Source organism: Hypanus sabinus, chromosome 1 (genome assembly GCF_030144855.1).
Source record: "Hypanus sabinus isolate sHypSab1 chromosome 1, sHypSab1.hap1, whole genome shotgun sequence".
Classification (NCBI taxonomy): domain Eukaryota; kingdom Metazoa; phylum Chordata; class Chondrichthyes; order Myliobatiformes; family Dasyatidae; genus Hypanus; species Hypanus sabinus.
The window spans coordinates 44,318,677-44,340,266 of record NC_082706.1 but is presented as its reverse complement, the minus strand read 5'-3'; the positions used below and the strand labels follow the sequence as shown (position 1 = coordinate 44,340,266).

Sequence of the window (21,590 nt, the reverse complement as noted above, 5' to 3'; positions counted from 1 at the left end):
CATCATGGCTGATCCCAGATCCCAATCTACCCCACACACCTGCCTTCTCGCATTAACCATTGATGCCCTGACCAGTCAGTCATGTGTGAAGGCTGTGGCTTCTGGAGTTACAGCCGGCGGAAAGTCACCCATTCAAATTATTGATTTTGAAACCTCTATGAAATGTGTTGTACCTACTTCAGTCAGTAGGAATGGTGCTTTAAAAGCCATGGCTGAGGCTGTTGGTTGTCATGATCGTCTTGTTAGTCTACAAAATTCAACAGGAAGAACATATTCCATCTTCGGTGTTCGGAGAGCTGTGTTCTTGGCCGTGAGTGGGCTTTTGTGAAGTTGGTTATTCTTTCCGACGCCCACCTCCAATATCCCTGGTACGGCCCTCCTCCCCCCTGCCCTCTCTTGGTGCGGTCAAATACCACCCCAGTGTGGTACAGGACACCTCTGCAGGGCTTTGATCACCTTTTCTCATTTCAGCGCCGCTTGCTGATGCAACTGGAATGGGGTGGGGATGCAGGTGGGGGCTTTCAGGTGCAATTTGAGGGGGCATTATTATAGTCCAGAGATGACATGCCTGGTCTGTAAAGAGTTTGGACATACTCGCAGGCTGTGAACTTCACTTCGGAGACCCAAGGCAGCACGGCTGAGTCTTCCCGACCTGTCCCTACCCCTGCTGTTCCCCCACCCACCAGTGGTAGTGAATGTCGGGGATGGGCGCAGCGTAGATGACGGTGAGCGGTGGGATCGGGTATCTGGTAGGAAGGCCAAGAGAAAGAACAACCATCTCGAGGCCTCTCCCCCGGAGGAGAGGGGCAGGAGGTGACTCCTGAACCCGACTCGAAGGGCCCTATGGTGTCTGAGATTCAGCAAAGGCCTGGGGAAGCCGGGTACAGAAAGTGGTGCCCGAGTCTGAGGGAGCCTCCGATATGGAGGTCAGCGTGCCACAGCACCCCTGTGGTCTGAAGATACGGAGAGTCGTGTCTCTGAGTCTGCAATCCAGGGGAAGGATTTACCTCCGGTTAAGGCCGTATGCTCAGAGTATGTCTCCCCAGAGCTGGAGGAAAGCCCTGTCACACAAGGGCCTCTGGCTGGGTGGCTTCTCTTCAGTATGCAAAGTCCAGGCTGGTGCGCGGCAGCATTTTAGAGAGGGCGTGTGAGGTGGCAGAATTGCCTTCGGTTGAGACTGTGTGCCCAGAGCACCCATCCTCTGGGGAGGAGGAAAGCCCTGGAGAACAGGGATCGCCTGTGAGTGGAGAGTCACCGGTGGGGTTACTCCCTCAAACTGTTGCCTCAATCGAGGCCGTGCCCTGCTGAGGGAGTCCTCTCCCGGTGCATGAGGGGAACCGGAGTAGCCCTGGAGCCCTGGATCACCATCCCGCGCAGTTATTGAGAAGGAGGGAGTCTTCCTCTGTCATTGATCCAGTCTGATGGGAGCTGTGAGAACATGACATGGTGTGGACAGTGGGGATGTTGGACGATGGACATTGCCTTCTTGAGGTAGCGCCTGTTGTGGAGACTTCTGGTGGTCGGGAAGGATTTACCTGTGATGTATTATGCTAATTCCAGCTTCTTATGTTCCAGAAGATTTAAATCGCCATAGTGTGATATACAGTGATGATGCACATTAACTGGGCAGTAGTACGAGCAGGACAGTGTGTGAGATTGTTGTATTGTTGACTGGGACAGGTTGTGAGAAAGCTGCACCTTTAGCGTGGGAACTGCCAGAACAGGCCCCTGTTCCAGTCTGTCTGTCACCGGTGTCTGTGGTACTCAGTCACAGGCACGTCGGCATCCTTGTACCTGTGGGAGTCCCACAGGGATCCCTTAGATAATAATGATCCACGTTCATTCCTAGATCCATAAGATCTGATGGATCCAGTGTAGTGGATGGATGGAAGGAGCAGAGACAGTGACACGTGGTAGAGCAAACAGGAAGTGATTCCCAACAGAGGAACGCAGACCAGTTTTGGCCACTCCATTTCCTCCTGCAGTGTTAGATGACACCTCTGTCGTTGATTCTTCCTGACAGTGCTGGACTTCATCGGTCCTGAGGCCAATGAGAGAACAGAGAATGAACCTGCTACGAGCCCCCCCCCCCCCCCCCACAAACGACTAACATGTCCCCTCCATCTGTGAGGAGGCCTGGTGGGTTTCCTTGTGTCTCCCACACTCGGTACACACCACGTCCACAGTGCAAGAGAGATACAGGGGGTGGATATCAAGTCCGGTGTGTTCACAAGTCGTCCATTACCAAACATTGTTCATTCTCTCCTCAGCCGCAGTGTCGAATGAGTGGAGAGCTGAAACACCATCAGATGTGACAGCACAGAGAGGCTTGTGTGCCCGGATTCCATGCCACTACCATTATCCATCAAATGTTGATAAGTCGTCCTGGACTGGTATCTGGTATAACAGTGACAATTCAAAATCTGGACCTATAGTGTTTCACTCCAGCGATCACAGTCAGGAGATGCAGAAGTTTCAGTCTCGGACCCGTCTGTCTGGAGACTTGAAAGACGGTGACTGTTCCCTGGTTATCGACAATATCACTGAGGAAGATAAAGGGCCGTACTTCTTCAGGATTGAATTTGACAGGAGGAATCGTTACAACTATCTCCCTGTTACGCAGCTCCGTGTTTCTGGTAGGTGCTCTGTGTGGTCACTCAACAGCAGACATTCAGCAGTCAGTGGGGAATAATATAAACTTGGCTTGGGTCCATATTCACATCGTCACAACTCCCGATTTTCAGGAAACTTCCAATTCATTCCCAATGCAGCCTCTGTATTTTCAGCTTGACGATTGTTACTATGTTATGAAAGCCAATCTATGTTACTAATCATATTGGAGTACAACTGACATGGACACGAGAGGCTCTCGGAGTTATGTGCAGTAACTTGCCAAATTAGTTGTCTCTGCGTGTGGCAGTGTTCATCTTCCCACTGACCCTCCACTCCTTCTCCATCTTCATCCCAACCATCCACACATCCCTCCTTTCCATCATCCTTTGTGTTTTTATCCACCATCCAGGCCATGCCCTGGTCTCACTACTAACATCAGGCAGGAGGTGCAGAAGCCTTGTGTCCCACACCACTCAGTTCAGGAACAGTTACTCCCCTTCAAACACCAGTCTCCTGGAATGGTGTGGATAACCTCAAACACCCCGACTCTGAGTTGATTCTGTGCCCTACAGGCTCACTTTCAAGGAGTCTTCACAACTCACATTGACAGCACTGTTATTTTTGAATTTACAATTTGTCTTTTTGTTGTCAGTCTTTGTCTGTTTGTGTAGATTTTTGTAAATTTTGTTTGATTTCTTTTTTCCTGTAAATGCCTGCAAGAAAGTGAATCTCAAGGTAGTACAGTACATGGTAACAACCTGTATATGTACTTTGCTAATAAATTTAATTTGAACTTTTTAAACTCATCACCCCCATGATCAAGTCCACTTGGCCCATATCTCACTGTTTGGGGAAGGACGTACCCCACTGGATGCATCAGTGACTGTGTGATATTGTGGCTCTCGGTGGAGGACTCTGATTCCCATTTCCCCTCTCAACAGCTTTCAGAACAGTAATGAACCCCACACTGTTCAACTTTCCCTCACACTCTACCCTCATTGTTCAGGGATCATCCTGTAAACACCTTTCCTATTGTGGGGCTGAGATTTCTATCTGAACTGATGCATCTTGTGATATTGAACTAAAAGGATCCATTTCTGTGTTAGATTTCACAGATAAACCCACAATATTCGCTGCAGAACTTGTTGAAGGAAAGTCTGTGAACATAAAATGCGTCTTCAACACCACGTGTAATGGAACTTCACCCACCTTAACCTGGGTCACCCCCATGGATGTACCACCATCAGTCTCAAGCAGTGTAACTCAGTGGCACAACACTCTGACATATACTTCTGTCCTGACCATGACACCAGCGCTCAAACACCACGGGCAAAGTCTCACCTGCAGAGTCAGATACCCATCTGTTTCATCGGAGCAGACCCTCACACTAACTGTGCAGTGTAAGTATGGAGAACAGTTATCATACAGGTACAGCAATACTCCACAGAGTACACAGAGATAGTCTGTAAATTTCAGTATGAGGATAATTAAATTACATATTTACTGACAAATTTTGCCCTTAATATCCGTGAAGAAGACCATAAGACATAGGAGCAGAATTAGGCCATTTGGTCCATCGAATCTGCTCCACTATTCAGTCATGGCTGATCCATTTTTCCCCTCTTCTGCCCCACTCCCCGGCCTCTTCCCCATAACCTTTGATGCCATGGCCAATCAAGAATCTATCAATTTGTGCTTTAAATAAACCCAATGACCTGGCTTCCACAGTGGCCTGTGGTAACAAATTCCTGAAACTCACCAAACTCTGGCTACAGAAATGTCTTTGCCTCATTGTTTTAAATGGACACCCCTCTATCCTGAGGCTGTGTCCTCTTGCCCTGGACTCCCCCACCATGGGAAACATCCTTTCCACATCCACTCTGTCTAGGGCTTTCAACATTCAAAAGATTTGAATGAGATCCCCCCCCTTCCTCATCCTTCTAAATTCCAGCAAGTACAGGCCCAGAGCCATCAAACATTCCCCATATGATAACCCTTTCATTCCCAGAATCATCCATCTGAACCTCATCTGAACCCACTCCAATGCCAGCACATCTTTTCTTAGATAAGGAGCCCAAAACTGTTCACAATGCTCAAGGTGAGGCCTCACCAGTGCCTTTTAAAACCTCAGCATCACATCCCTGCTCTTATATTCTAGACCCCTTGAAATGAATGTTAACATTGCATTTGCCTTCCTCACCACCCAATCAACCTGCAAGTTAACCTTTAGGATGTTCTGCACAAGGACATCTCAGATGTTTTAAATATCTCCCCATTTAGAAAATAGTCTGCAGGTTTAGTTTTTTCTACCAAAGTGTATGTCCATGCACTTTGCAACATTGTATTTCATGTTCCACTTTCTTGCCCATCCTTCTGTAGCCTTCCTGTTTCCTCAACACTACCTGCCCCTCCAACAATATTCATTATCAAACTATTCAATATCCCTGCAACCTTGGAAACAAAGCCATCATCTAAATCACCTATACAGCATAAAGATAAGTGGTCCCAACACTGACCCTATGAGTCACTGCCAGTCAACCAGATCTGTTATTCCCACTCGCTGCCTCCTACTAATCAGCCAATGCTCTAATCATGGGCTTTAACTTAATAAGCAGCCTCATGTGTGGCAACTTTTCAAATTCCTTCTGAAAATCCAAATGTATAACAGCCACTGCTTCCCCTTTAACTGTCCTACATGTCATCTCCTCAAAGAATTCCAACAGGTTTGCGAGGCAAGGATTTCCCTTAAAGAAACCACACTGACTTTATCCTATCTTGTCCTGTGTCCCCAGTACTCCATAACCTCGTCCTTTAACAATTGACTCCAACATCTTCCCAACCACTGAGTCCAGGCTAACTGCTCTAAGATTTCCTTTCTGCTGCCTACCTTGTTTGCGATTTTCCAGTCCTCTGGAAGCGTCCCTTGATTCTGGCCTGGTCCTGGAGGACTGGAAGATTGCAAATATCACTCTACTCTTTATGGGAGGAAGGGAAAAGAAAGGATATTATAGACCAGTTAGCCTAACAGTGTTTGTGAAAGTGTTGGAGTCCATTATTAGGAATGAGGCTTCGAGGTCCTTGGAGCCTAATGATATAGTAAGTCAAAGTCAGCATGGTTTCTGTAAAGGGGAATCTTGCCTGACGGACCTGTTGGAATTCTTCGAGGAGATGACATGTAGGACAGATAAAGGATAGATAGATATAGGATAGATCTTGCCTGACAAATCTGAGTTCTTCGAGGAGATGACATGTAGGACAGATAAAGGATAGAGAGATATAGGATAGATCTTGCCTGACAAATCTGAGTTCTTCGAGGAAGAGATAAGCAGAGTGGTCAAATGAGAGGCAGTGGATGTAATTTACTTGGATTTTCAGGAGATATTTGATAAGGTGCCACACATGTGGTTGCTTAACAAGATAAATGGCATTATAGGAAAGATACTGGCACAGAGAGCAGAATGGCTGTCAGGCAGGGGGCAGTGAGTGGGAATAAAAGGGGCCTTTTCTGCTTGGCTGCCGGTGACTCGTGGTGTTCCAGGGTCAGTATCGTGACAGCTGCTTTGCATGTTGTTCGTCCATGATTCGGATCATGGAATTGATGGATTTGTGGATGATACAAAGATAGGTGCAGATAGGTAGTGGTGAGGAAGCAAAGATATTGCAGCAGGACTTTTGGAAGAATGGGCAAAAATGTGGCAAATTGAATACAGTGATGGGAAATGTATGATAATGCATTTTGGTAAAAGGTACAACAGTGTGGACTATCATCTAAATGGAGAGGTTCAAATATCAGAGTTGAAGAGGACTTAGCCCTCCTCGTGCAAGACTCCAAGAAGGTGAATTTACAGGTTGAGTCTGTGGTAAAGAAGTCAAATGCAATGTTGGCATTTATTTCTAGGGGAATAAAATAAGAAAGCAAGGAGATAATGCTAAGCCTTTATAAGACACTAGTTAGGCCAAATGTTGAAATGACCGGAGAGGGTGGATGATCATAGTTGAGGATGATTCCTGTGGTGGGGGCATCCAGAACTAGAGAACAGAGCCTCAAAATTGAGGGAGGACCCTTTAGAAGAGAGGTAGCAGGAATGTTTCTTTGTCAGAGAGTAGTAAACCTGGGAATGCTCTGCCACGAGCTGCGGTGGAGCCTAGGTCTGTGCATATATTTAAGGTGGAAGTTGATCATTTCCTGATCGGTCAGGCATCAAAGGATATAGTGAGAAGGCAGGTGTATGGAGGTGAGTGGGACCTGGGATCAACCATGATGGAATGGTGGAACAGACTCGATGGGCTGAATGGCTAAATTCTCCTCCTTTGCCTTATGGTCTTATGCCAAAGTCCAATGGTTCTTGAAAGATCATAACTAATGCCTCCACAATCTCTACTGCTACCTCTTTCAGAACCCGAGGGTGCAGATCATCCGGTCCGGGTGACTTGTGTAACTTCAGCTTTTTGAGCACCTTCTCCCTTGTAACAGTAACTGTATTCACTTCCCTCACACCCGTCAACACCTGCCACACTACTTGTGTCTTCCACAGTGAATACTGATGCAAAATACTCATTTAGTTCATCTGCCATCTACTTGTCTCGTTATTATTTCTTCTGCCTCATTTTCTAATGGTCTTATATCAAAGTTCATCTCTATTTTTCTCTTTATATATTGAAAATGCTTTTTCTATCCCTTTGATATTGTTTGCTAGCTTGCTCTCATATTTCATATTTTCCCATATTGATTATTTTAGTTGCTTTCTGTAACTTTTTTTTACAAGCTACCAAAACCTATATCATCCTGCTAATTTTAGCTTTGTTGTATGCCCTCTCTTTAGCTTTTATATTAGGTTTGACCTTCTCAGCCATGATTGTACTATTTTGCCATTTGTGTATTTCTTTGTTTTTGGAATACACCGATCCTGCATTTTCCCAGAAACTCAAGCCATTGCTGCTCTGCTGTCACGTGTGCCAGCATCTCCTTCCAATTTACTTTGGCCAACTCCTCTCTCATACCACTGTAATTTCCTTTACTGAAATACTGCTCTGTCAGACTTTACTTTCTTCTTATCAAATCTCAATCCTTTACTTTCAGCTTCCAAGTCGCCTAATTTACATAACACCCAATCCAGTATAGCTAATCTCCTTGTAAACTCAATGACAAACTGTTTTAAAAAGCCATCTTGTAGGCGTTCACATTCACTATCTTGGGATCTATCATGAACCTTATTTTCCCAATCTACCCGCTTGTAAAATCTCCCATGTCTATCATAACGTTTCCCTTTTGACACACCGTTTCTATTTCCCATTGTAATCTGTCATCCACATCCCAGCTACTGTTTGGAGGCCTGAATGCAACTGTCATCAGGGTCCTTTTACCCTTACAGTTTCTCTGCTCAACCCACAAGGATTCTCCATCTTCTGATCCAATGTCACATCTTTCTAATGATTTGATGCCATACTTTACCAGCAGAGTCACACCATCCCCTCCGCCTACCTTCCTATCCCACCAATACAATATGTAACCTTGGACATTCAGCTCCCAACTACAATCATCCATCAGCCACGATTCACTGATGGCCACACCATCATACCCGACAATCTGTAAAAGTGCAAAAAGATCATCCACCTTATTTTTTATACTCCATCCATTGAGATATCACACTTTGAGTACCGTATTTGTTACGTTTTTGACTCTGCATCCCTAATTCACTGATACTCACCCTGCTGGCTGCAGTTTTGTCCTCTCATCTGCCTATCCTCCTTGGCGGTCTGACTGCATGCTGTCTTTGCTTTTTTGCCATCCGTCCTATCCTGGCTCCCTTCCCTCTGGTTCCCATACCCCTGCCAAATTAGTTTAAACCCTCTGCAACACTTATAACAAACCTGCCTGCAGGAATGTTATTCCCCCTTGGGTTCCTTTCCTACAGGTCGTATCTCCCCCAGACCAATGATCCAAGAACCTGAAGCCCTGCCCCCTGCATCAACTTCTCAACCGTGCATCTAGCTGCCAAATCATCCTGCTTTTACCCTCACCGGCACGTGGCACAGGTCCAATCCGGAAATTAATACCCTGGATGGCCAGCTTCTCAGCTTTTTGCCTCACTCTCTAAATCCTCTCTTCAGGACCTCTTTGCTTTTCCTTCCTATGTCATTGGTACCAAGATGTACCAAGATATCTGGCTGCTCTCCCTCCTCCAAAATTCTGTGGATGTGAACCGAGATGTCCCTGACCCTGGCACCTGGGAGGCAACAAACCATCCAGGTGTCCTGTTCACATCCACAGAATCTCCTGTCTGTTCCCCTGACTATTGATTCCCCAATACTACACTCCCCTCTACTCCCTCTTTCCCTTCTGCACCATGGACCCATTCTCAGTGCCAGTACACCTGCTCTCCATGAATTCCTCTGGGAGGTCACCCCCCACAACAGTATCCAAAACGGTTTACTTATTATTGAGAGGAACGGCCACAGGGATGCTCTGCACTAACTGACTTTTCACATGTCCATGTCCCCTGACAGTCACCCAACTACCCCATCCTCCTGCAACCTCGGGGTGACCAGTTCCCTGTAACTCTAATTGATGATCTCCTCACTCTCCCGTACAAGTCAAAGGTCATCCCCAGCTGCTCCTCCAGATCCCCAACATGGTCTTCATGCAGATGTAATTCCCTGGGAGACCGTGGGTCTCCCATAACTTCAACATCCAGCACAAAGACTGCACACCAGCCATTTAATCTACATTAATTACCCCTGACACAGCAAGAGAAAGGGGAAACTTAACAGAAACTTACCCAGAGCCAAAGCCTCTTCTGAGCTGAAGCCTCCTTTGAGCCAAAGCCTGTCACTCGCACTCTCAACAATGGCCCACTCTCAACAATGGCCGCTCCGCTTGGCCCTTCTCTACTTTTATTTACACCTCTCTGCGCTGCTCCTGGCGCTGATTGGGATGCCGGAGTGATACAGAATGCCTGCTAACTCTCCTTTTAAATGAGCATCTCTGACCTGTCATAAACCTCCTCGCTGTGCGGGGCTCCCGCCGCGGACGGGGCCGCCGGCATTGACCGATGCTGAGGGCCGCTGGGCTCTGAACCTACCGGGCCATCTGAAATAATCTCAGTAGCGGCCGTCAGCATCGTCCTCCAGATACTGCAGCTTTACCAAAGCATCGCCCTTCTCCTCCCGACCATGGGGCAGAGCTTGTTCCCCACCAGCACCCAGTGCTATCGCGCCGCTCACCAGCCCAGAGGACGCACGTTCAGCAGATGCCGCTGTGGCTGCGGGCTCCTGTACGGTAGGAGTATCCTCCAGCTCTGGGGAGACATACTCTGATCATCTGGGCTTATCCGGAGGGTAAATCCAGCCCTTTGTGTGACCCCTGGTCTCCCTCAGACCACAAATGTGCAGAGGTACATCGACATCCATTTCGGATGTGTCCACAGCCTCCAGCACCACCTCCCCTTTCCCGACTGTAACTAGAACGCAGAGGCTAGGTTTTGCCCTTGCTTTCAACTTCAGGAGAGAGTTCTACAGTGTGACCCTGAGTATCTCCCCTCCCACTGTGCAAATCTTCCTCAGTATCGCCCCTCCCACAGTGTGATTCTTCCTTAATGTGACTCTTCCTCAGTATCTTACCCCACCGTGCAAATCTTCCTCAGTATCACCCCCCCCAACATGCAAATCTTCCTCAGTATCTCCCCTCCCACCCTGCAAATCTTCCTCAGTATCTCCCCTCCCACCCTGCAAATCTTCCTCAGTATCGCCCCTCCCATTGTGTAACTCCTCCTCAGTATCAAACCCCCACCCTGCAAATCTTGCTCAGTACACTCCTCCCACAGTGTGACCCTCCTCAGTATCGCCCCTTTCACCATGCAAATCTTCCTCAGTATTGCCCCTCCCACAGTGTGATTCTTCCTCAATGTGATCTTCCTCAGTATTAACCCCCCACCCTGCAAATCTTCCTCAGTATTGCCCCCCTACAGTGTGATTCTTCCTCAATATTGCCCCTCCCACTGTGTAACTCTTCCTCAGTATTGCCCCTCCCACAGTATTATACTTCCTCAGTTAACTCCTCCAACAGTGTAACTCTTCCTCAGTATTTCACCTCCTACAGTGTGACTTTTCCCCAGTATCGCCCCTCCCACAGTGTGAGCCTCCATCAGTACTGTCCCTCCCACAGTGTGAGCCTCCATCAGTACTGCCCTTCCCACAGTGTGACCCTATCTCAGTATCGTCCCTGTGACAGAGCGGCGCTCCCTCTGTGTGACAACAATCCACTGATGATGCTCGGCACCGTATCTTTGCCCACATCACTCCCTCAGCATTGTCTCTCTGATACCACACTATCCCCTGTTTCTGCCCTTCAAGCTGGACAACGCTTCACAAGATCACAAGACAAAGGAGCAGAAGTAGGCCATTCTGCCCATCGAGTCTGCTCCGCCACTCCACCATGGGTTAAACTATTCTCCCATCTAGTTCCAATTTCCAGCTTTTCCCCCATATCCCTTGATACCCTGACTACTTAGATACCCATCAATTTCCTCCTTAAACACCCTAAATGATTGGGCCTCCACATCTGTATGTGGCAATGAATTCCAAAAATCCATGACCCTCTGGCTAAAAAAATTTCTCCTCATCTCTGTTTTAAATGGGTACCCTCTAATTCTAAGACTGTGGCCTCTTGTCCTGTACTCATCCACCAAGGGAAACCGCCTTTCCACATCTATTCTGTCCAACCCTTTCAACATTCAAATTGTTTCTATGAGATCCCTTCTCATTCTTCTATACTCTAACGAATATAGTCCAAGAGCCAACAAACGCTCCTCATATGTTATCCCCTGCATTCCAGGAATCATCCTCGTAAATCTTCTCTGAACTCTCTCCAACATCAGTACATCACCTCTAAGATGGGGGCCCAAAACTGCACACAGTATCCAACTGAGGTCTCACCAGTGCCCCATAGAGCCTCAACACTTCCTTACTCTTATACACTATTCCTCTTGAAATGAATGCCAACATAGCATTCACTTTCCTTACTGCGGATCCAACCTGGTGGTTAACATTTAGCCTATCCTGCATGAGGACCCCCAAGTCCCTTTGCACTTTTGATTTTTCTCCCCATCTAAATAATAATCTGCCCGATTATTTCTTCTTCCAAAACGTACAACTGTACATTTCTCAACATTGTTCTCATCTGCCATTTCTTTGCCAACTCTCCTAAACTGACCAAGTCTCTCTGCAACCTTTCCATTTCTTCAAAACTTCCTGCTCCTGCACCTATCTTGGTGTCATCTGCAAAACAGTTAATCCATTGTAACCTCCTGGGTCACCTCAGGCTCGCTCAGCTCGTTCTCGTCTCGGGGGAGCAGCCTTCAGCCCCACCAAACTGGGTAATCAGCTGGTGTGGATGCTGTGTGATGTCCCCGCCTCGCCCAAAAACAGACAGGACACCATATGCGATTAAATGAGTACAATTTATAAAGGTTACTATAACTAAGTGATTAATAACGATACAGTATATATGAAAAAAATAAAGAAAAGGCGCCAAACCTATCAAAGTCCAAACCACTTCGTGCACAACTGTTGGAGCTCAATTACTGAAGTCTTCTGGCCACCATTCGATCCCCTCAGAACTCCTCGACTCGCAGCTCTGGACCGTCCGAGTGGTCAACCAAGCACATCTAGCTTCATCCCCCCATCCTCGGAGTACCTCTTGGCCTCGGACCCCCGCTTGGGGTCCGATCCTCGCCCAGCTTACAGCATTGTGTCCTCTCTCTCAACCCCCTCACGCCGATCTGCCCAAAAGCCCGTCAACAAAAGCTTACAGAGTCAGAAGAAAGAACATTAATCCCCATTTGGTTTACTAAGGAATACAATTCTCGTTATCAGTCAATTTTAACCCAAACAAGCTTCCAGCACTCTCTCACAACAAAGAAACATTCCTGCTTTTAACAAAACAAAGAAACCCTTTCCCAACAAGCTTCCAGCACTCTCTCGCAAGAAAGAAGCATTCCTGCTAGTTAACAAAACAAAAAAAACCCCTTTTGATTACATACACAGTAACAAAGAAAAAAGAAGAAACCCCCTTTTCATCCGCAAACCAGTTAATCCATAATGTAAATCATCGATATACACTGTAAAAGGAAGCGGCCCCAACACCGACCCCTGCGGAACACCACTAGTAACCGGCAACCAACCAGAATAGGATCCCTTTGTTCCCACCCTTTGCTTTCTGCTTCTCAGCCAATACTCCAACCATTCCAATATCTTTCCTATAATTCCATGGGCTCTCATTTTATTAAGCAGCCTCTTATGCGGCACCTTATCGAAGGCCTTTTGAAAATCCAGATACACAACATCCACAGCCTCTCCCTTGTCAATCTTACTTGAGATTACCTCAAAAAATTCCAGTAGGTTGGTGAGGCAGGATCTTCCCTTCATGAAACCATGCTGGCTTGGGCCTATCTTGTCATGCACCTCGAGGTATTTCATAACCTCGTCCTTGAGGAATAACTCCAATAACTTTCCAACTACTGATGTCAGGCTAATAGGTCTGTAATTTTCTTTTTGCTGCCTCCCTCCTATCTTAAACAGCGGAACTACATTTGTGAACTTCCAATCCTCTGGAACCATGCCAGAGTCTATTGATCCCTGGAAGATCATTTCCAATGCCTCCACGATCTCCAAAGCCACCTCCTTCAGAACCCGTGGGTGCACCTCATCCAGTCCAGGGCCCAAGTACTTTCTCTCTAGTAACCTTGACTGTACCTAATTCTATTCCCTGACATCTGGCTATCAGGTATGTTGCTATTGTCCTCCACTGTGAAAACTGATGTAAAATACTCATTTAGTTCCTCTGCCATCTCTTTGTTACCCATTATAATTTCTCCAGCATCATTTTTAATCGGTCCCAAATCTACCTGTGTCACTCTTCCGCTTTTCATGTATTTTAAAAAATTTAGTATCCTTTTTTATGTTGATTGCCAACTTGCTTTCATAATTCATCTATTCTTTCCTAATGACTTTCTTAGTTTCCTTCTGTAAGTTTTTAAAAGTCATCCAGTCCTCAGTTTTCCCACTAACTTTTGCTTTCTTGTACGCCATCTCTTTTGCTTTAATTTTAGCCTTAACCTCTCTCGTTAGCCACATTTGTGCCATTTTTCCATTCATGATTTTCATTTTTTTTGGAATATATTTTTCCTGCACTTTTTTTATTTCTTGTAGGGATTTCATCCAATTCTGCTCTACCATCCCTCCATCTAGCTTACTTTTCCAATCAACTTGGGCCAGTTCCTCTCTCATACCACTGTAATTTCCTTTGTTCCACTGAAATATCGATACACCTGATACCAGCTTCTCCTTTTCAAATTTGAAACTGAACTCAATCATATTATGATCAGTACTTCCAAGGGGTTAATAACTCCCTAATCGCCTCAGGTTCATTACACTGCACTCAATACAAAACAGCCGATCCACTGGTGGGCTTATGTACAAGCTACTCCAAAAAGCCATCCCATAGGTATTCTACAAACTCCCTCCCCTGAGACCCAGTACCTTCCTGACTTTCCCAATCCACTTTCATATTAAAATCCCCCATATTTAACTTGACATTTTCCTTCTGACATGCTTTTTCTATTTCCAGCTGTAACTTGTAGTCCACATCCTGGCTGCTGTTTGGAGGCCTGTATACAAATACTATTAGTGTCTTTTTGCCCTTGCCATTTATTAACTCCACCCATAAAGATGCTACCTTTTCTGATCCTATGTCCCTTCTTTCTAGTGATTTGATATTGTTGCTTACCATCAGGGCCATGCCACCCCCTTTACCTACTTTCCAATCTTTCCGACACACTGTGTATCCTTGGACATTTGGCTCCTAATCACATCCATTATTTAGCCTTGACTCGGTGATGCCCACAATGTCACATCTTTTAATATTAGGCTTTCAATATTCACTAAGTTTCAGTGAGATTCCCCTCATTCTTGTAAACTCCAGTGAGTATCGGCCCAGAGCCATCAAACACTCCTCATACGCACAAACCCACAGAGACCTGCCTCCAACTCACTCCATGATCTCTTGCTCCGCAGACGTCCCGACAGGCCCAGCTCACTTTTTAACACTGATTTATGATCTTTTATTGTTTTGAAACTGTTGCACTGTTAACCATCTGTTTGCCTTTAGACGCCCCACAGGATTTCTCAATCACTTCTCCCAACAGTGTGAACAATTCCTGGGTGAATATGAAGGAAGGGATTCCTACATCGATCCTCTGCTCCGTCCAGAGTTTCCCAGTGTCTAATTTAACGTGGAGACATCTCGGTGTCACACTGACTACAACAAGTTCCAGCAATGAACTGTGGCTGGAGTTTCCTCAGGTGACCCCCCAGCAGGCCGGAGACTATCAGTGTGTGGCAAAGAATAAACACGGGACAGCAGAGAGGGCCGTCACCCTCACTGTGGAATGTGAGTGTGTGGACATCGCCCAACAGTTCTCTCTAAATCTATTTATCTATTTATTGAGATACATGCTTCCAGGCCTTCGAGCCACACCACCCCACAATTCCCTAGCTTAATCCTAGCCTAATCATGGGACCATTTACACCAGCTCCACACATGTGTGATCACACAAGGAAATGTGATGCATACCCACATGTGATTACTACTGCAGAAGCACACAGATATACAACACGTGCAAGTACACACTCTATTTACAGATGTGCCTCCAAGATGTGGATGTATTATTAGACACAGATTTACACTGACACGTTCCCCCTCACCTCTCTCTTTGTTCTCAGTTTCATTCACTCCCCCTGCATTAACCATTTCCCCATCGACCCTCAAATATTGCACACGCATCATTCCATCCCCTCCTCCAGCACACTCCCTTACTCCCCTCTCTCTCACTCCTCCCTCCGTCTCATTCCCTCAGTGAAGCCACAGCTATACAAGGCACACAAACACGTGATGACACACATACAACATGTGACCATACATGATACACAACTTGTCCCAAACACGCATGTGCGGGAGAGACATACATATTAGTTTGTTTATTATCATGGCCCATCACGGGTTATCAATGCCGTGAAAACGAGCTTCTCACAGAAACTGCAGAGTTTCAATACAGACACGGTGAACATGAATTAACATAATCTCAAATTAACATACTTTTAATCAACAAAATAAATAAAACAATGTGGGTGGGTTCAAGAACCTGTGACCGTGGAAATAAGTTGTTGTCAGAACATGTATAGATGTTAAAAAGGCACAGAAACATGGATTTACATTTCAATGTAAGTGTGCCCTGACGTGGTTCAAACATACATGTTCGTAGACATGAACACACAAACACAGTCCCACACTCTTACCTGGAGAGAGAGAATTGTACACACACACACACACACACACACACACACACACACCTTGGCTCTTACCGTGGGACAGGCTGATCCCACCTGCGTTGCCTGCTCTCGCTCTGTCTGATCTTCTGGGTTCAGCTTGATTTTCATGGATATCAAGTGCCACAAACACCAGACACGGGACCCTGGTGAGTTGCTCTGCCCTCTCTAGAGACCTTCAGCACTTCCCCATGTAACCCATCACTCCCCACTTTACCTAACACGGGGGTAAACAAGGCTGACCAATAGGAAGAAAGATCTGACCCTGATATCCCACAAACCCAACCTCCCTCATCCCACCCATATCTCTGATGTCCCAGGTCTACCCCAAAATGGCCGAAGTTATGACGAGCCATTGTTTGAAGCTTCAGACAGAATGAAGAAGTTGTGAGGATTAGGAAATTTCCTTCTTGTTGTCCATCAGCCCAGCATCACAGTCATGGGTCGTTTTAATTTGCCAATTCCTAGATTAAAATATCCTAAATTGGTATTGTTGTGAATAGAGAATAAGGTTACCAAAAGATTAGGTGGGACACAGATCAGATGCAGATTGGGGCAGAGAAGTGGCAGATGCAGATTAATTGCAGCACGTGTGCAGTGTTTCAGTTTGGAAGATCAGGTGTAAAGTGACAGGAACAGTTAATAGCAGGACCCTTAACAATGTCGATGATCAGAAGAATTTGGAGATGTGTGTTCATAGCTCCCAACAGTTTGATAGGGTGAGAAAGAAGGTGTAAGGCATGTTTGCCTTTATGAGTTCCAGAGTTATGAAGTTACGTTACAGCTGAAGTAAGTTTTGGTTAGACCCCATGTGAAGTATTGCATTCAGTTCTGTTCACCGCATTATAGGAATGGTGTAGAGGCTTTGGAGAGGGTGAAGAAGAGGATGCTGTCTGGATGACAGAGCAGGTGTGATAAGGAAAGGTTGGACATGCAAATTGTTTTCTCCACAGACTGGTTGGAGATATCAGGGCAAAAATAGACGGTCAGTATCTTTTACCTGGGGTTGTAATGTTCAGTATTGGAGGCCACGCATCGAAGGCAAGAATGTGTAAACTCAAAGAAGATTCACAGGACAAGTTTCCTTTTTATACAGCAAGCTGAGGGAGCCTGTAAAGTTCTGTCAGGGGTGGTGGTGAAGGTAGAGGTGTTTCAAAGGCACGAAGATGGGCATATGAAAGTGCAGGGAATGGAGGGAAATGGACAAGTTGTAGGCAGAATAGGTTAGTTTAGTTAGGGATTTGGAATCTAGAATAATTAGCTCACCATAACGTCATGAGCCGCAGGGGCTGTTCCTGAGCTGTACTTTCCCACATTCTGTGTACATTGGAAAGCATTGCAAAGGTGGAATGGAATTGATTGCAGAAATCATTCAGGTGATTGACACGTGGAATCTTGTTATGCACCATGTGTTCTCATGCTTAACCCCTTATTTGTCTTTATTAGATGCTCCACAGAATCTCTCAATCACTTCTCCCAACAACGTGAACAATTCCTGGGTGAATATAAAGGAAGGGATTCCTACATTGATCCTCTGCTCTGTCCAGAGTTTCCCAGTGTCTAATCTAATGTGGAGACATCTCGGGGTCACACTGAACACAACAAGTTCCAGCAATGAACTGCGGCTGGAGTTTCCTCAGGTGACCCCCCAGCAGGCTGGAGTCTATCAGTGTGTGGCGGAGAATGAACACGGGACAGCGGAGAGGGCCATCACCCTCAGTGTGGAGTGTAAGTGGATGCATTGCTACATCTCTAAGTACAAATGCAAAATCAGTGGACTATTTATCCTTCGATACACAATACACACTCAGTGGCCACTTTATTAAGCTCCCTGTACACCTGCTCGTTAATGCAAATATCTGATCAGTGAATCATGTGTTGGCAACTCAATGCATAAAAGCATGCAGACATGGCTAAGAGGTTCTGTTCTTGTTCAGAGCAAATATTGGAATGGAGAAGAAATATGATCTAAGTGACTTTAACCAGGGAATGATTGTTGGTGCCAGGCAGGGTGGTTTGAGTACAAAGTCCAAAGTACGATTTATTATCAGAGTACATACATATATCACCACATACAACCCTGAGATTCTTTCTCTGCAGGCAGACTTAGGATATCTATAGAGTAGTAACTGTAAATTGTAAACATCAGGAGCTGCTAACTGTCAACAAACTGTGCAAATGCAGATATAAATAACTCTTAGTAAATAACAAGCATGAAATAACTATACAGAGTCCTTAAATGAGTGTAAATATCACCTTTTGCTCAAGAGTCTAATGATTTCAGAAAATGCTCATCTGTGGAGTTAACAGGCACAAGAATCTTTAGAACTTACAGAGAATAGCGGGAAGTACACATAGCAAAAAAATTCATTGAGCAGCAGTTCTGTTGGCAAAAACACTTTGTCAATGAGAGACACGAGGAAATCTGCAGACGCTGGAAATTAAAGCAACTGTTATGTGTGAAGCCAAGTAGAGCTGCAGAACTGATGCTGCTAGTAAGAGAGAGATAAAAGACAGCCATTCAAAATGCTAATGAGAGAGAGAGAGAATTCAGTATTTGGCTGCACTGATACTGCCACGGACAATTGCTCTGACAACTGCTCGTTAACACACCTGCGGAGCCAACAGGAAGTGGTGAATAAAAACACAAAATGCTGGCAGAACTCAGCAGGTTAGACAGCATCTAAGCAAGGAGGTAGTGACAATGTTTCGGGGCAGAAACCCTTCATGGAAGTGGTGGAGTTTGATGGACAGGTGATACCCCATCGGGGGTGGGGGGGATAAAATAGAGAGTTTTCTAAGACACAGGCAGACACACCACGAGACCCTGAAGAGAGCATTGTGACCCCACAAGTTGGTGGGAGTTTGGAGGACCGATTCGTGGGAATCGGCCAGAGGCTCACGGGGTGTAAAGGCATGACCGGTGGGGACCTGTTGTGTGTCCACCCTTGGCTGGGTGATGGGTTCACCACGGAAGAGCTGTCACATCTGGAATGGAGGGGTCACAGTAAGTGACCATAATGGGACGACAGATGCATCTGGAATGGAGGGGTCAAGGATGGTGACCGCAACGAGACAAGGACAAGAACAATCCCTCTCTCCCTCTCTCCCCCCCTAATGGTACCACAACAACTACCTCAAAGTGCACTAAACTGAACTGAACTCTGCTTCACTTGAAGACTGATCATTTATCCCTAGACGTCGATAGAGCTTGGCTGTGGTTTAAATTCCTGTATCTGATTTGGTTGTGAAAAAACAGCAGAAATGGAGATTGAGGAATTTTTTAAGGCGACAACCTTGGAGACATCAGAGGATGCCAAGAAATCACACTTGGTGAATATTGCAAAAGAATTGAATCTTTTGAAGGGGAAGCAGGCAATGAGGAGATCGGAGATACAAAGAACCATCGTTGAGTATTATGTATCTAAGGATGTGTTTCCCGAAGGGGACCTGGAGGTGGTGTCTGAGAGCAGGCCTGGTGGGGCTGCGATTCAGCTGCAGATGGAAAAATTAAGGCTCAAGCATGAGTTACGAGTAAAGCAGCTAGAAAGGGAGGAGAGAAGGAGTGAGAATAGGAGTTTGAGCTGGAGAAGTTAAAGATAATGGGAAAGGGGGGCCGAATGCCGGACCAAGGTGGATGGTTCAAGGCGACCCAGGAGGTTAAGTTGGTTCCCCCATTTGAGGAGACCGATGTTGAGCGGTACTTCCTACATTTCGGAAAAGTCACTGTAAGTCAGGACTGGCCAAGGGATAAGCGGGCTGTTTTACTCCAGAGTGTGCTTAAGGGGAAGGCCCAGCAAGCTTACTCAGCGTTGTCAGCAGAAGATGCGAAGGAGTATGATGTGGTAGAAGAGGCTGTACTCAGGATCTATGAGTTGGTCCCAGAGGCATACCAGCAAAGGTTCTGGAATGTGAGGAAGCAGTGGGACTGCACTTATTTAGAGTTTTCCCGTGAAATGCAAAGGTATTGTGAGCGTTGGTGCACCTCGAAAGGGGTCACTGGAGATTATAACAAACTCCTACAACTAATGCTGATTGAGCAGTTTAAAAGTTGTGTCCCTGAAAGTAGGCGGACCTATCTAGATGAAAAAGAGGCAGAAAACTTAGCCGTGACTGCTAAGTTAGCGGATGAGTACGCGTTAACACACAAAACAAAGTTTACCCCGAGTAAAAGCTACCAGAGGGGTAGTGGAGAGGGCAGAGAAAGTCCACTGGCTGAGCCAGAAAGTAAGCCGGGGACTAGTGAGAAGGGTAAGGAAAATGGGAAACTGCGGGAAAGCCGGTCATATTGTGTCTAGGTGCTTTGCTCCGAAGAAGGAGAGGGCCAGTGGATGTAGTGTACCTGGACTTCCAGAAAGCTTTTGATAACGATTTTTGATATTTTGATAAATAGGAGATTAGTGGGCAAAATTAGGGCACATGGTATTGGGGGCAGAGCACTGACATGGAGTGAAAATTGGCTGGCTGACAGGAAATAAAGAGTTGTGTTTAACGGGTCCTTTTCGGAATGGCAGGCTGTGACCAGTGGGGTACCGCAGCTGTTTGCAATATACATTAATGATTTAGATGAAGGGATTAAAAGTAACATTAGCAAATTTGCTGATGACACAAAGCTGGGTGGCAGTGTGAAATGTCAGGAGGATGCTATGAGAATGCAGGGTGACTTGGACAGGTGGGGTCAGTGGGCAAACCTATCGCAGATGTAGTTTAATGTGGATAAATGTGAGGTTATCCACTTTGGTGGCAAGACCAGGAAGGCAGATTACTATCTAAATGGAGTCAAGCTAGGAAAAGGGGAAGTACAACGAGATCTAGGTGTTCCTGTACATCAGTCAATGAAAGCAAGCATGCAGGTACAGCAGGCAGTGAAGAAAGCTAATGGCATGCTGGCTTTTATAACAAGAGGAATTGAATGTAGGAGTAAAGAGATCCTTCTGCAGATGTACAGGGCCCTGATGAGACCACACCTGGAGTATTGTGTGCAGTTTTGGTCTCCAAATTTGAGGAAGAACATTCCTGCTATTGAGGGAGTGCAGCGTAGGTTCACAAGGTTAATTCCCGGAATGGCGGGACTGTCATATGTTGAAAGATTGGAGCGATTGGGCTTGTTTACACTGGAAATTAGAAGGAAGAGAGGGGATCTGATTGAAACATATAAAATTATTAAGGGATTGGACACACTGGAGGCAGGAAGCGTGGTCCTGCTGATGGTGAGTCCAGAACTTGAGGCCACAGTTTAAGAATAAGCGGTAGGCCATTTAGAACAGAGATGCGGAAAAACTTTTTCACCCAGAGAGTGGTGGATATGTGGAATGCTCTGCCCCAGAAGGCAGTGGAGGCCAAGTCTCTGGAAGCATTCAAGAGAGAGTTAAATAGAGCTCTTATAGATAACGGGGTCAGGGGATATGGGGAGAGGGCAGGAACGGGGTACTGATTGTGTATGATCAGCCATGATCACAGTGAATGGTGGTGCTGGCTAGAATGGCCGAATGGCCTACTCCTGCACCTACTGTCTATTCTCTATTGTCTATTGAGACAGGGAAAGGAAAGGCGACCGCGCCCACGGGCTGTGTTAAGCCGGTTGAAATGCCGTT

At 46.0% G+C, this 21,590-nt stretch overlaps 1 protein-coding gene and 1 pseudogene across 2 annotated transcripts in view; one reads left to right on the top strand and one right to left on the bottom strand.

Annotated features, from left to right (window-relative positions):
* Positions 1–21,590, bottom strand: part of LOC132399059 (sialic acid-binding Ig-like lectin 10) — a 247,307-nt pseudogene that overhangs the window by 130,333 nt on the left and 95,384 nt on the right.
* LOC132393397 (hemicentin-2-like) overlaps positions 1–21,590 on the top strand; it is a 101,904-nt gene that overhangs the window by 24,195 nt on the left and 56,119 nt on the right. For both annotated transcript variants that reach the window (XM_059968563.1, XM_059968555.1), the window contains exons 3-6: positions 2,271–2,636; positions 3,720–4,013; positions 14,780–15,061; positions 17,443–17,724. In XM_059968563.1, the coding sequence (XP_059824546.1) occupies positions 2,271–2,636; positions 3,720–4,013; positions 14,780–15,061; positions 17,443–17,724 (1,224 nt within the window). The remainder of the gene's footprint in view (positions 1–2,270; positions 2,637–3,719; positions 4,014–14,779; positions 15,062–17,442; positions 17,725–21,590) is intronic.